Source organism: Phoenix dactylifera, chromosome 9, assembly GCF_009389715.1.
Source record: "Phoenix dactylifera cultivar Barhee BC4 chromosome 9, palm_55x_up_171113_PBpolish2nd_filt_p, whole genome shotgun sequence".
NCBI classification, from domain to species: domain Eukaryota; kingdom Viridiplantae; phylum Streptophyta; class Magnoliopsida; order Arecales; family Arecaceae; genus Phoenix; species Phoenix dactylifera.
This window is the reverse complement of record NC_052400.1, coordinates 17,013,655-17,029,925: the sequence shown is the minus strand read 5'-3', so window position 1 is coordinate 17,029,925 and position 16,271 is coordinate 17,013,655. Positions and strand designations below refer to the sequence as shown.

General features: G+C 37.7%; 1 protein-coding gene across 2 annotated transcripts; it reads right to left on the bottom strand.

Moving 5' to 3' along the window:
* Positions 1-6,283: 6,283 nt before the first annotated feature.
* Positions 6,284-14,305, bottom strand: LOC103716346 (peroxisome biogenesis protein 2). 2 transcript variants are annotated; one of them, XM_008804343.3, is made up of 8 exons: positions 14,123-14,305; positions 13,679-13,792; positions 13,430-13,586; positions 12,378-12,514; positions 12,178-12,278; positions 11,649-11,766; positions 6,920-7,086; positions 6,284-6,564 (listed from the first exon to the last, which is right to left on the bottom strand). In XM_008804343.3, exons 1-8 carry the CDS (start codon positions 14,243-14,245, stop codon positions 6,438-6,440), a joined length of 1,044 nt encoding a protein of 347 aa, XP_008802565.2. In that variant the 5' UTR covers positions 14,246-14,305; the 3' UTR covers positions 6,284-6,437. The 2 variants fall into 2 exon arrangements, with proteins under 2 accessions (XP_008802565.2, XP_026664999.1); XM_026809198.2 differs by having other exon boundaries at positions 13,679-13,766; positions 14,123-14,260.
* Positions 14,306-16,271: the final 1,966 nt, after the last annotated feature.

Here is a 16,271-nt window from a genome sequence, read left to right as displayed (position 1 = left end):
TTCACGTCAGGCGTGGTGTTTTTTTTTTTTTTAGCAAGTTCTAGTGGTATTTTTGATAGTGTTATTGTGCCAAAGATGATTACCCACTAGAAAGTAAGGACAAGGACCCATAGCAATAATTCTAGTGAAATTCCAAGATGGTAGAGTGTAACATTCTAGGACCTTACCCAAAAAGGTCACCGATATGGGACTAAATACATGCATGTACGAATCTTCATATACTCTTCTCGTTTAAGCCATGATACCTTAGTCGGGCTAAAGATTCAAATCCATTCAAATCTAATCACAAGCTCCAGTGGATTCGTGTTGCAGTATCCTCTAGTCTATATAGGTTATAGGCCAGGTCCGGTTTGATATTATTTTGGCTCCTTAATTTTGTATAAGTATTCAAGATCTATCTAGTAAATAACTGATATAGAACTAAACACACGCTCACACAAGTCCTCGTATAGAATAAATGAGGAAAACATGATCTCCAAAAAAATAATGTACAACGTACATCCACTCTTTTTCTTTTCAAAAAAAATAAAAAAAAAATCAGACGTTCTACTTACCCATGCTTTGTTAGCCCATAGATTGTTGCTTGGATTCTTCTATTTATTGATAGACATCTTAATTAATTACTTGTTGTGATCACGCACATGTTAAGAGCCTATTTGGACGTTAGAACGTATTGTCCCTTGGACAATGCATGCTCGGGTGCAATTAATTTTAATGGTGTCATTAATTGGATCAATGAAAGCCTTATTCTTTTAACATACTTCATCTCTCCAAGATTTTGAACTTCTTTGATGCCAAGTATATTTTCAAAGAAGCTAATTTTCCATCCAAGGCTGGCTTCCCTATTACAAACTAATTGTATGAGATTTTGTTATTGGAGATCCTGCTGAAATTGTTTTATTGATGGTTTTTTTCCTTCTTGCCAAAAAAAAAACAACAGTAAAGTGCCAAAACATTCGTTCCACCACTCGCCGGCTTCTAAGCGGCTCTCAAGTCTTCATAAACAGCCCGACTCACAAGCGGGAGCAACGACCCCAGAAGAAAGGGAGAGAGAAGATTGCGCGACAACTCTCAGAAGAGGGAGGGAGAGAAAATTGACCTCGGTGTTCAAATATTTGAAAAAAAATAAAAAAAGAAAAAATAATTGTATTTCTATCTCTCTTTTTCAATGTATAAGAACAGTCTTTATATAAACTATGAGGTTGATGAGATTTGGTAAGGTCAATTAAGTTTGGCACAATCAATCATAAATTAATCAAAATAAATTTTGGTAAGAACAATTAAATTTGGCAAAATGTCCTGTACTAATTTTAACACCCAGGCAGAAAGGACAAGAAAGGGCGCGTGGCTAGCCGTCCCTTCTTTTTTTTTTTTTTTTTTGGTCAAAACGGCAAATTATATAGTTCTAAAGTGAGTACATCCTGCCAGATCACAATAAAGTAAGGAGTACAGATCAGAAGAAATATCTCCTATAGATGTCCAAAGGAACTCCCCAGAATGCCGTGCGACGAAAGAGGCAACCCAGTCTGCTGCCCTGTTCGCCTCCCGAAACACGTGGGCTACCTGGAAGCCACCAAACTCCTGAGCCAGTCTCCGAATCTCTCTAATAAGGGGATGACCATCCCCATATCTATCCACACCTCGGATCCAATCAACCACCACAGAGGAATCCCCCTCAAGAAGCACCCACTCGGCACCGAGGACTCTCTTCGCAAAAGACAATCCCTCCCATGCAGCTCGAAGCTCAGCCCCAACAACTAAAAGGCCCGTCGTGCGCTGACCCCCTGCTGCCACCATCCTACCCCAGGAGTCCCTGATCACAAATCCAACCCCTCCAGATCCACCATCCACCAACATACTCCCGTCGAAATTCACTTTGAGATGACCAAGGGGTGGGGGCACCCAAGAGACGAGGGCGAACCTGGGCGCTGTGAAAACGGGTAAAGTGCCCCAGATGTCCCTAGCCATCTCACTAGTGAATACCGCAGAGGCTGCAATAACCTCCCCATACTGTAATAAAGCTCTGTCAACCACCATCCTCGATGACATCCTCCGACCCTCAAAAATGCCAGCATTCCCGTCCCTTTGAAGAGGGAAACACGATGGAGTGGGGGGGCCACCGTGGTAGGACCAGCAGTACCTCTCGTCATTGATCTCGGCGTTTGACGCCTGACGAGCTTTCTCCTCTTGCCAAAAATTAACTGCGTGTCCTTCAATTATTGTGGGTATTTTTAAAAAAAAAATATTTCCCCTCACGTCATGCATGCATCATGTATGAGTCATCAGCTCTTGTTGATAACACTCGGCATGTTTCAAAGAATGATATATTGTTAGAGCATCTAAACATAGCTTTAGTTTATTCTTTCCCCCTGCATAATTGTTTTACTGATCATGATGATGTGCCTTCGACACCGTAAACGTACCTAGTTTAACCTACTGATTATCCCAAAAAATTAGCATTGGTTGGTTATCGCATATTGACTGATAAAAAAAGTGCTAAATGAGCTTATTGGCCTGGGCTCATGAGAGATAGTATCAGAGCTAAGACCATTGTGCATCACAATCATCATCAGACATATAGACCCCTCATTTGGAGATACTAGGGTGGTTAAGTTTTTCTTTTTTTGGACTGTGAGCCTATAATATTGGGCACCTACTATGCATGCATGTGAGATAAAGTATAGATAGGATATAATAAAGATAAACGGTTCATGGTGGTAATTTTTGGCCCAACTAATGATTTCTAATTTAGGGACCTCATATCCACTGCTCTTCTAACAAATTGTAAAAGTTTATCTTGGGAAGAAAAATAGACTTTTAAATAGGAGTATTTTGGTCAAAAAAATAACTTTCCGATAAAGCTGAAAACAGCATTTTCGGAAAGCTCCAAAATGTAGCTTTTTCCAGAAAGCTGTTTTCAGCTTTGTCGGGAAGCTGTAACAACTTTTCGAAATTTTTATCAAACATTCTTTTTCATCCAAAAGTACTTTTGGAAGGTCAAAAAGTGCTTTTTGGCCCTCTAAAAGCTCCCCCAAACAGGACCTAAGTCTTCTATAGAGCTTACAGCGTTGCGGTAAATATTTAGATTCTTGATATTTATGCAGAGCAAATAATTAAGCACAAAGCTTGTTAGCAACTGCAACAATTCAAAGTGAATCGAGGTTGTCCGCCAACCAAAAGTGAAGATTAATAGAAGTATGAGATGCAAGATTATAACCATCCACACCCCCTCTACTTACTCTGTGCTTACCTACCCCTTGAGCCTAGCAAGAGCCAAATTATTCAATTATCTCCTAAAATCACTTTCTTTTTCTCAATTTATGTTTCCAATTAGAAAGACCGAACTCCTTAAAGTTATTTTGGCTAGCTTGTAACGTGGCTATGTCGGATTTAGGAGGTAAGCACGATGTGCCTTTCTCTTAGGTGATACCTTGTTCTCATGGCAATGAAAAGCTCATCATGCTTTCCAATTTCCCTAACTCGAATAGAAGACAAACAAATGAAAAGAGTTTTACAAGAAAATAACCACATGATTTCTCTTGTATTGTCCACAATTCAAGTCGGGACCATTTACCGGATCATATGCTTTTGGAAGTCAATAGATTGATTTTCATTGCATGCTTTGGGAGGGCAATGCCTCTTCCTCACGCTATAAGCTTATCCTCATATTACGTGGTCAGCATCTCTTCCGACATAAAGCACCATTAACATGGAATTTTAGAAAGTTTATTGGTAAAGATAACTCACCCTAGATGCGAATAAATAACGAAGAGTTTGAAAGTACATGCTCAATTATAACCATACAAGATGTTACTATTCTTGTTGATTGCTGTTCTTCAAAATAATAATCACTCCCATGAATCTTCTATTTCTATTTATATCCATTTAATGCAAGTAACTATTAGAGTTAACAACTTTGAATTCTTTTAAAGCACACAATATGATGATTTTAAGGAAGACACAAGCTCTTATGGTTTTGCTTCTCATTTGATGAAGCAAAAGTAGATTTTAAATGGTTTTTTAAGGAAAAAAAAGAGAAAAAAACTACCATACATTTTGTGCATTTGAACCTTTATGTGTGTGTGTGTGTGTGTGTGATGATGTTTGGTCTGCCTACCCATGAAAGCAAGATGTAGAATATCCAATGAAAAGCAATTTCCACTGAACCAGAAGGATCCTTCTCAGCTTCATGCCAAGTTGGGCAGTAATTCCTAGTAGAAGGACCACAAAGGGCAAAGGGACCACCAGAGTGCACTTGACCACCAACTCAAGACCACATCTGTGTAGGTATCAGATTCAAGTCAAAAGTGTCAAACTCAGCAAGCATCAAATTCCACCACTTCTTCCCTTACTTATTCTTGATGAAAGAGCACTGCTAAACCTGCACAAAATGCCGACCACCCATTTATAAAGAAGAAGAAGAAGAAAAAAAACTTACGCCATTTGTAGTCAATTTTTCACCAATATGCTTGTATTAAAATATATATATCTCTGTGATACTCCCAAGTACACGCAGCTCTAGTTCTTATTCCTTCTGCTATTTGAAAAAAAACAAGCGCACGCTCATCATTATTGCATTGCTCAGACTTTGGCTGAGGACGGTGCAGGACTGACTCTTGCGCCAGTTCAGAAGCAATTTGTTCTCCAGCAATTGAGAACTTTCTTGACCATCTTGCATCTCATCCAATTTAAAATATCCCACCTCCCTCTCTTTCCACAGAATTACTTTCACTTTTCCTGCAATTGAGCTTTCTTTCTTCCATGGCCATGGGCTTGTATATATATATATATATATATATCCATCCATTTGGACGTCGTACTGGTCCCCTAAACTCAGCAGAAGGCATTAGATCATGAGTTGACTTCCTTGAACCTTGCTTAGAATCGACGGAGAAATGATTACTAAGGCGTGCTAATCACTTGGCCTCGGACTTTTTTGCTTTCCCCTTTCCTGGGGAAACGGTCGTGATTTGATCAGTGTGCAGTTTTGTACTTGAAAAAAAAAAAGTGTACAAACGCATGAGAAATTTTTGAGAAAGCATATCGAGATAGCAACATATTACTATTTAAAAACTAGGAAGTTGAGGGAAGATATAAATCTAGAGGGAAGATATGAATCTAAGTCTTTGATATCAACATCTAATAACTTTATCAAGCGATCCAATTGGAAATCTCTTTTATGCAATTTGGTAACATCGACTCGAATTGCATTCATTTTCTAAATGAGTTTCTTATAAAACATTTGTTTAAGAATTTTCAGGAACTTACAAATGTTTGTGGGCAGACCAGCTTATGTAGCCAAAAGAAAAATTAACTAACAAGCAGCTGTTGTATGGCTGAATTTATTATGGTAGCCTATATTCATATCCATGAAACTATGACACATACATGCGATAAAGGCAGTACATGCATAATAGACACTCTTGTCAGATGAAAGCTCAGACTATGAGTCTAGGATGTAGCTTTTGTTAAATCATGCCCGGGACAAAGGAGGATAAGTTGGTGGGCAGTTTGTATCAAGGACAAGAATGTATTCCGGCATGGTGGCTCCACCCACTGGCATGCAATTAATCTGCCGTGTTCTCTGAAAGACATGCATGATAGGGACTATGGATTGGTAGCGGTTCGTAGCTACTGCATTCTTATACTTAATCATTGTTTATGAGCATTGATAGTGTTAAAAAAGACTAGCTTAAATTTGTCGAAGTAAGTTTAATAGTCAATCGCATTTCATTGGTTTATATGCAACTCCTTGTTATCTCGTGAATTTTTTTCATAATCTACAAGTGCAATCAAACCTCTTTTAGGTTCATGGTAAAGGAGAACCTGCAACTCATTCCATGGAGCAAAAATTTACACCATATATTACGGTAAATGTTGATCATCTGATTTTTAGCCCCCCATTTAGTATAATCTTAATTTAATCTTAAATTCCCAAGATTACATTAAGGGCTTCTTCTCATTAAATGTTAATAACGAGAAGTTTCGATGTGAAAATTATTAGTGAATGGTCCGAAGGAAAGACAGATGAAATGGTATGACATGGGTCATGGGTGCTTGCAAGCATATAAGCTTTATGAAAATTTTGAGGCATTTCACAATGAGCTATCACAATTGTCCTTCATTTTTTTCTTTTTCTTTTCTTGAATACTGTCAGCTGCGAACGTTGCCAGCACAATTAAATCGCAGCAACCAACACAAATCAACAAGCAAAACTCCAAGCCCTAGACCTGTAAAGCATCCGCTTCAACATTTCAGTGGTGAGAAACACCCAGAGAAATTCACAGCCTAAGAAGAGCTCTGCTGCCAATGGAGAAAACAAAAACGGAATGCTGCAATTCTATTTCTAACTAGATTCCTGTGAGGTTCTTTAAATCAATGAATGTATGCCGCTTCAGGCATATTATACAGTGCTTTTACAATACCAAACTGGGAACTCAATTCTTAGATGTTCTACTTTCTCCTAATCCATGTCGTTGAATGGCCACAACAGCCTCATTGCAACGTGCGCAGCGATATGAGCTGACTGCTGCACAGCGAGTGCGGAGGCAATAGTAACAATACCTGCGATAAATGAAATCAAATCAGCTCATCAAGTTTAATGGGACACATATGGAATGTCACTAGCATGTATGTGAGCTTTCCAAGCAAACCTATATACAGGCCTCTAGATTTACAAATTATTCATTTGTATTATTATTATTAGGCCTGACCACAATATGTTTACGATATTAATTCTCATAAAATCTGAAAACAACAGAGTTCTGCCTTGCGACATCCAACCGAGGTAACCTGTGTTTTACCTCAGTGAATGGTCATAGGTCTCAAACCTTATAACAAAATCACCCGTAAATAATTCAATGTCGAAACTGATTATCACTGTGGAAATAAATAAAACTATAATGGAGGAAGTATATACCTATGCTGACAAGGAAGAGCGACAAACGGAATAGTTGGATTGGCATGGCATATGGGGCACTCTGATTCATTGCTGGAGGAACCAGATGAGTTATCTTTGGAGAATGGGAGAAGGAATTTCTTGATTGATGATGAATTTAAAAGAGGAAGAAGCAAAAGCAACATTTCCTGCATATTCATGCAAAAAAACAATTGAGTTCCGAAATCCATAGATGTCACAAAGCACATATACATATTTTATCTAAAATACTGCAATGAAGAACATCTCAAGTCATGTAAGGAGAGGGGGGGAGTGGGTGTGGTGGGGTGTAAGGACTGGAAATTGACAGGTATTCATGTAGCCAGCTATGGCTAAACCTTTTATGTTATATGTTAATTATGTAAGGATATAACTCCTATACTGGCAGTCAAAAAACACCTTAGGACATAGCCATTAGTGTGATGCAATAACTTTAGGTCTTGAAGTCACTAATGAGTTCAATTCGAAAGCTGCTCCCACAAGTAGATCACTAACCCAATGTATCAATGTCATTCAAACAAAACAACTCACACACTTCCTCTCCACCAGCTTAATGTCAAGTTTGGTACTCAACAAGGTGTCCTCTGCTCCTTGTGATTTTATTTTGTCTATTTGGTGTCATCTACTTACTATGGCATATTTTAGATAAAATGATGAAGTAGCTCCTCAAATAGATGGACTCAAAGCATGGGCAGAGCTCGAGTTTTTAGTGTCAGGGATGATAAAACTGACATACATGGTTATGTCCTGTAAGCTGTACAGAAGAAAAACAATCATAGGGCAGGGCTAAATAAAGAAAAACAAAGGACTCCCGAAAATTTTTGATCCAGCAAGACAAACTTCTCATTCAGCTCTAGACCATAAGATTGTTAATTTCATAATTCTCATCCATAATCATCAATCCTACTTTGATGATATTGAACTTTAAATCATATCCAGCAGATAGAAGGATGGGTGTGTAAGTGTTCTAGAAGGGAGTTAAGAAGATGATTCAAGAATCTGCTATAGGAGGGTAGTAGGTGCAACAGTGATTCTTTTCAAACTTGAACCCTTGGTGGTGTTGGAAAAATGTACTCAATGCCTACAACCCGGGGCTGAAGCTTTGGTACTGTGGTTGCTTCTACTGGCTTCATAGAACCTGTTGGATGTGGAGTTGGGATTGGGAAAGTTAAAGAGCTTATTTGAGAACTAGATCATGTAGTTGTCTGTAGTAGGTTATTGGATTGGGTATCTAGAAGTGAAAGATGAGTTTGAAGTGTCTCTATAAGTAATCTCCTTCTCTCCTTTTGTATCGTGCCATCTTATGGCCAGTTTTGCATGGACATGGATGCAACAGTCGGGCCCTAGAATGTCAGAGAAATTAAATCCTCGAGAACAAGAAATCTGGATAAGAAAAATGATCTGTACAAGATATATTACCAACAAAATCTTCAAATAAGTATTTATCAGAAGTTGAGTTCCTAAATCAAAAAAGATATTATTTCCTTCTCTTTCTTCTTCATGTCTATTGTCTTTATGTTTTCTTAGAATTCTTCAGAACTTCAAATCTTCTTTTGTTCCTCCCGCCAATTAAAAGGAAAAAAAATATTTGCTTTGATATTTGACAAATATGAGAAACCAACTTGTCTGACACAAGGGAAATATGATGGCCCTTCTTTTTTTCCCCTCTTTTAATGGAACATGGATGGAAATGAGTCTAGCGAACACAGCTTACAGCTTGTGAATAGGGGTTCCTCCTACTCCATGTCCCAATTTTATATAACGAAGTTGTGGCCTTGTGGGCCTACTTTATCCATCTGAGAACCTTTGAAACTATTTTGTTGGTAATGCAAAAAAAACAAAAGATGTTCATAAATGTGATCTTAGGTCACAAAATACATCTCGCTAGTGATTTTCCCTTCCTCTTTCAATTCTTAAAAACAGTAAAAAAAAATGGCAGCCTAGTGCACGAGGCTCGCCACTGCAAGGTCTGAAGAGGGTCAAATATACACAGCCTTACCCCATAAGTGCATAGGCCGTTTAAAGTTACAAACCAATGACCTCCATTTAACAATGGAGCAACCATGCCATTGCACCAAGGTTCACCCTCTACCGGGCTCACAACTAGCACAAATCTTATCCGATTTTAAACTTGTTCATTGGAAGATAGGCAGGTCTATGTTCTTGGATCAAGATAAACTTATGGCCGTATGGACCTCCTTGAATTACTTTAATTATTTGAAACAAAAAAAAAATCAAGTAGATCTCTGCAGATAAACTATATGTAAAGATTAGGGATGATGGTATTAGCAAAACACGTATCCTGGCAGAAGACTTGGATACTAACACACTGACTTTAGGCATGAGTGGAAATATGCAAATGTAAAAGTTAGGATGGGGACAGTTTGATTGTTTATATCAGCTGCCTTTTAGCATCGGATTGGTCTTTAAAGTGAGGGGATGATCCTTGAGTGGTTTCAAAGAATTTCAGTAGATTGTCCAGCAGCTAAACAGTCATCTGTATGCTCCAGCAAATTTGCTTGGATTTATTCTATAAACATATATAATATATCTCATAAATGACCCATTAATGGCGATTCTTGATGGACAATGTTTCATGTTTGATATTATTACCTCTTATTAATGGTGTGTGGGTCCCTATAAGGTTTAGTTGGCTTCTTTTCCCATTTCACAATACCTTGTTTGTTTCTTTGCTTGTTATTTTCTTGATAATCAGGTCAAGCTTTTCCTTTTCTGCTGTACTTTTTCACCATCTTTGACACATCTATTCATTATTCTGAAAAAAGTAGGCAGAACCTTGGACAACATGAAGTTCTTGAAGAAGAATTATACAGCAAGCAAACAATTAAGGTAGGAAAACAATATGGGTTATGGAACTGTGACTTACCCATCAATCAAAGTATTTGTGAAAATGTAAAATGCCACCAAAGCACAAAAATAAATGGGATGCACCAAAAACAAAGATGTTTTGTATACATGACTCAGTCACTAAATTGAGGGAAGCCACGAAATAGTAATAAATTATGAAGGATAAGATTAATCTATTTAACATTATTTTCTTGAATCTTCTCGATATAGTTCTCTCTTTAGGAAGCAAAAGTATAGGTCAAATGGATCTTTAGAGTTAAAACACCCAGCACATGTGGTGAAATTAAAAAAAGCTAGAATAGGCATTTAAACCAAATAATTAAATAACTAAAAAATGTCTCCATAAAATAACCAGAACAATATGACAAAACATGGCATAAGCAACAAAAGAAACATCTGGTCAAATTGACCCAAGCAATACCATAATACAAACAAAAACAATTAAAAAAACTAGATTTATTGGTGACAAAGCAAGAGCCGAAGGCAGTCCACATTGAATTCACAATCCATTTTATCAAGTTCAAATGGAAACTTCAAAGATAAGTAGTTCAGCATATAATGCCATGTAAAGGAGAAAATAAGGGATGCTTAAGATTTAAAAATGCAACTGCTGGATTTACAACTCTTATGGGTCCAGCTCTCAAAGTTATGGTGTAATACAATGAAATTGCGACTCCCCTGAGTGGATCTGGCAATCCTACCTGACTCCTAAAGAAGTTTGACATGTTTTATTTGCCTAAAGGCAGATCTAAGGGAGCAAAATGCCAAAGCATTATTACAATCTATCCAACAAGGAATTTTGTAGGATTTTATAGTGAATGGCAAATTTAGGCATGACACTAGGGTGCCAAATAAAGATTTGGATAACTTCAATACTAATGTATGCATATGGGGGAGGGAATGTTAGAGAATGCAAAATATAGTTCAAGTGTGTTTAATATTGTTCTATGTTGCTGCACACTGCCAATTAGCTTCATCCATGTTAATAATTGTAGTGAGAAGGTATGTGCCAACGGGTATGACAATAGGATTGAACAATGTTCTTTGGTCAGAAGGTCATTTAATAGGTTATAAATGCCTAGTGCCTAGTGCATGTGTCAAACAAACAATAGTGGCATAATTGAGCACATAAAAGCATGAATTTAGGTCCCTAAAGGATAAAAGGTAATAACTGCCAAAATAACATGCTGAATTAATTTAGGTAGCATTTTTCATCCCTTCCTGCTTTCAATTTCACAAAAACTAAAGCCAGTTTCTTTGTTCCCCCTGAAAACTAGAAAACCAAAACTTGTTTGATAGTCATTCAGGTTGCATTTGATGTCGGTGGCAGTGGTGGTGGAGATCATTGGCAGCAGTTGCGCGGCGATGTGGCAGGTGGCAGCAGTGGTGGTGGAGATCATTGGCAGCAGTTGCACGGCGATGTGGCAGGTGGCAGCAGAGGTCGTGATAGTAGCTATGGCCATGGGTGGTCCTAGTTTTCAAAAACTTTGAAACCAGATCTTTTAATTTCCATTATTTCTAGAAACTCAGAAAAAGTTTTGGAAAAACTAAAAGTAGGATGTGGGTTACCAAACACCATTTCTGCCACAATTTCTGTACTTTGAAAGAAATAAAAACTGGAATTTGGAAGTGCTACCAAAATGGGCCTTAGTTTCAACTTCGTTTTTAAATATCTACAAGACTAGTAAAATAAAGGAATGTAGTGAATGCAAAAGCAATGTCAGAAAGAAAGAATATATACAGAACATGTCTGTAGAATCAGTTAAAGTTATGAGACCGCAGTTCTAGAGATAAATTATTGTTCACCAAACAAACCAAACTAGCTACAAGAGAGAACATTTACCGAAAATTCATTCCACACCAACTGCCGATTCATGTACTCAAAACTAACAGCTCGATTCATGTTGGGGCTTCCATAAACAAGCCTTGCTTTAAGTGCCCTTTCAATAATACTCCTATACCTGAGTTAATAAAACATTTTAAAAAAATAAAAAAGAGAAAGAAGGAAACTTGAACCAGAAATGAATATTACAAGGTTGCATACAAAGATTGCATCCCAAGCCACTAAAAAGTTTACTAAACAAGTTGGATATGAAGTTATGCAGAATTTAAAATCATAAATTCATAGCGTCAGATATTTGCAATCTTATGGACTTGTTTTCAAGTCCATCACTGCAATAATGTCAGATAAAATTGCTTGGCCCTCATTTTTTAAGATGTGCAAGACTGCAAGCAAATAACGATTTTATGATGAAATTTTCCCTTTTAGAGTCAGGGCTCCTTGATTGAGTAGGCCCTTTCTGCTATTTAATCACAAATATTTATAGAAAAATAATACAGAAAAGGGTAACATTGTTGGGAGAAAAAGGTACCTTCCAGTATACAGGAATATCAACAGATTACTGAAAGATGCAGCTTTGTATAAGCCCTCGACACGTTGTATTAGGAGCCAAAGCCTGCGTCCTAATGGTCTCTGAAGCATCAGCGGAGACAAATCAGACCAAACTTCTGGAGACACTGATGCCCGTAACAAGTTTGAGAATATGGATCAATTTTGTCTAGACATAATTACCTGTTCAAAATCACCCCATCTGCGGAAAGCAGAGAATGATTGCAAGCGGGACCATACATAACGGCCACCCACAATTGTTAGGCAATACCATATCTTCTGCGAGACAGAGAGCCCAGGGCCTTCCAGTCCTGTTCTAACTGAAGCAGAGGTGAAATAGTTACAAAATATTAGTTGGGCTCGTACAAAATGAAAATGCATGAAATTCAATTACAGTACTAATGTTCTAGACTAAACAAAACAAAGTTACTCAAAACAGCACCCCCCCCCAACTCCCTCTCCTCCAACCTGCCCCCAATCCTAAAGAAAGGGGAGAGGGTGGAAGAAGAGGGGGAATCAACATGGTTCTCTTTTCCTAGCTGAAACTAAAACATATGCATGCAAAGCCATGTAAACATGTTCCCAGTCTCGTATTACAACTTATAATGTTCTGAAATCACAGATCCATATCCCTCACAAAATATTGACTTTTTTACAAGAAGTTCATCGAGAAACATGCCATCAGGACAGTAACACACTCCCATATCCAGTAAAACAGGTTGATACTTGTGTGCACTATAATGCAACCCTCCTAACAAGAAGGAAAAAAATATAATGTTGTCATTCACTTGTGCCTTACCAAAACTCAGATTAACATAAGGTATATCCCCAAGCATATATCTCTCTAAAGTATATTAAGGACAACTCAAGGATGGCACTGCTAGCTCAGAAAGGAATATATCTTTGTGAAAAGAATTGCCCCATATACTCAGATCCCTTTAATAAAAAACTTTGAACCATTTCAAAGTATGTGCCTCAGCCCAAGTTCATATTTTTAACAATTCATAAGAATCCAAGAACACTTTTTTTTTTTTTGCTAGACATGAACAATTCATTGGCAGTTAACTTTAGAGATGCATTTCTTCTGAAAGAAGTGTTTCTTCTTTCAGAATAAATGCATCTCTAAAGAGAATTGCCAACCAACTTTCTTGATGTAGGCATAATCATAGTACTATGTGCAAAAAAATGTGGCATCGGACAGTATCTAGCGAGCTATGTAAGTAGAAACTTCATACCGTCTTTTCCTCTGGTAGGCACTGCACGCTCATCTCTATATCTCAGATTCATAAGAGCATTCCCTGGTGTTGGTTTATCTACCCAAATTGAAAACCTCCAAATGAGGAACTCTAGAAAAGCATCAAGTTCTGGCTCGTATTGAAATAGGAACCCTGGCTAATTCCAAAGCAAAAGAATGAAACGAGAATAATTACTGATCCAAAATCCAGCATCACCTTATTCAAGACTTGCATAATAAACTAAAATACCTTCATCAAAGAGAAGACTTTAACTAACTGCTCCTTCAACATAGCAGTCATTTCCACATCCAACCTCGCAGCATCAAACTGGTTGACTCTGGATATCGAAATCGGAATCGGCATCTGCTGAGTAATAAATAAGCATAAAGATGGAATTTGTAACTTGGCAAAGAAAAGTGGCACTAAATCTAACGCATATACCCACATAAGTCTAAAGCAAACTGAAATTTTGAATTTTGTTTCGAAAACAATACATTCCCATAACATCAAAAGATAAGGGCAAATCAACTAGGATGAAGAGCCTGACCTATCGAACAACAAAAAATTGCCTGCCCTAAACTTCCAATATTAAATAGAAACGCGGAGAAAGAGAGAAAGAAGCCCTTACGCTCAGTTCACGCACCAAAAAAAAAACCCTAAAAAAAGAGGATTTTAGCGGAGAGATGAAACAACCTGAGAAGATTCGCGCAAGGACCTCCATCGAGGAAGTAACCCGCGATGCGCGTCGATCCAAGAATCCTCTGGTGGCGGATCCGCGCCCCAAGAAGAGGAGGACGCTAGGGTTTCCTTGCCCATGGACGTGGGCTCTCGCTCCCTCGCCTCGAAAGAAAGAAAGAAAGGGAGAGAAACGACGGCACTCGGAAAGAGGAAGTTTAAAGGAGCAGGTAAAAAAACGGGCGGTTATTTGGGTCGGTTGGGAAGGATATTTTGGTCATGATGGTGAAGATAAAGCTGGAGTAGGTTAAAAAAAAAAAATCTCGAGGGAAATGACTCGGGAAGTTGAGTGCAATTCTTAATATTAAGGTGAACTAAGGGCTCGTTTGGTTCGCAGGAAAAAGAGGGGGAAAAGTGTGGTCAACGGAAAAGTAATGAAATGCCTCTTGTTTGGTTGGAGTTTTCAAAGGAGAGATGGGAAAGTTGTATTCCCATGGAAATATGATTCCCACATTTCATGGGAAAGTCTTTCCCATGAGAAACATGGGAAAGTTACTTTCCCATGAGGTGGGAATCACTCCTTTTTTATTTTTTCCCAAAAAGGCCCTTCAACATTAAAGAAGCATTAAAGAGGCATTAAAAAACTAATTTTTATTAAGGGCATAATAGGAATTATACATAACTTTTCTAGGAAAGTGGATGGTCAACCAAACATAAGCACTTTGGAAATTTGTCACTTTCCCATGGTTAACCAAACATGCCAAAAGTACTTTCCTAGGTATCCTCTTCCTAGGAATCTGATTCCCAGGAATCATATTCCTATGAGGGAAAATACTTCCCGCGAACCAAACGAGCCCTAAAGTTTTGAGTTTGCCTACCACTCCGAGGTGACCCGGCCTGTTGGTGGCACCAGCTTTACGTAATTCTGATCTAATCCGATTTCTTATTCAAAATTTAATATTGAATTCTGACCTAATTCAATAAAAAATTAGATTGGATCAAATCGAATTCCTGGCCAAAATTTTTTGACCCAAAAGATCATTAGAATTGGGTCGGATCGGTTCCATATATAACTGACTCCCAACTTAAAAAAGTTGGATCTGGATTAGGTTCCAGTCGAATCTAGATCATGTATAATATTAAAAGATGGATGACAAAACATGAAACTAATACTAATAAGACTCTCCTTTTTTTTTAGTAACAAGTATACTCCTCATTTTTGTCGCTTACTTTAATACATGAAAGCCACTTATTTTGATAAAAGCCGAAACATATGTACAACTTGGATAGTTTCTCTAATGATTCGATTAATACAACCCCAATTTTTTTTTTCTATTTCCTAATTATTGGTAACCATAACCTTCTGCATTTTTATCCAACATTTACTTCGACATAATATTTTCATTAAGGCCAATGTTCTAATCCATATGGCACTGCGCTCCTTAGTATGATCCTATTTTTAAGATGGAGGAAATACTAAAAACAAACTATACATGAAACAGTTAGATGTTACAAATGGTAGGCAAAACTATTGAAAGAAAATAAACCAAGCGCATTTGGCTATTATGGGATCAAAACCCACATCGGTGCAGCAGAAGATCCGGCAAATTTAGAAAACATGCTAGGCTGAGAAACTTGACAGAATAGCATAACTCATCTTAATTACTTTCATATAGGCTTGATGCTTTTTCTAGAAGAACCAAGTGGATATTTCTTACTCTCTTCATCGGCTTATTTTTTTATTGGTTGTACTCACGTGCGTGTTATATGAGGTGTTAGTGTACCAAAAAAAAATATAGGCTTGATGCGAACTGAGTGATGCCCGTCGATTGTACCGTTCTCTACTTGGAGATTCTAGATTCAAATCCTGGATGGTGCATTTCCAAATACACAGATTTGGGTAACTTTTCCCTCTCTTGCTCTCAAACACAATTATTGGGTCAGCATGATTGTTGCAACTAGCAGGGAGAATAGTGAACAATATTTATGTAGTTCGGTCTATTGATCGACGTCTACAGGCAGAGACAATGCAGAGCTTCACTATAGAAAAAAAAACTAGAGATTACATAGTACAAAATTACCTCATAAACTCTAGCCTTCAATACACTCGATCTCTAAAATACTCAATTGATCATTTTAGGTTACAAAAATTATATATATAATAGAG

Coding starts and splice junctions, on each gene's coding strand:
- LOC103716346 (XM_008804343.3), bottom strand. CDS start 14,245: ATGGGCAAGGAAACCCTAGCGTCCTCCTCTTCTTGGGGCGCGGATCCG. Junction 13,587..13,678: donor AAGTCTTCTCTTTGATGAAG/GTATTTTAGTTT, acceptor CTTTGGAATTAG/CCAGGGTTCCTATTTCAATA. Junction 12,515..13,429: donor GCCTACCAGAGGAAAAGACG/GTATGAAGTTTC, acceptor CCTCTGCTTCAG/TTAGAACAGGACTGGAAGGC.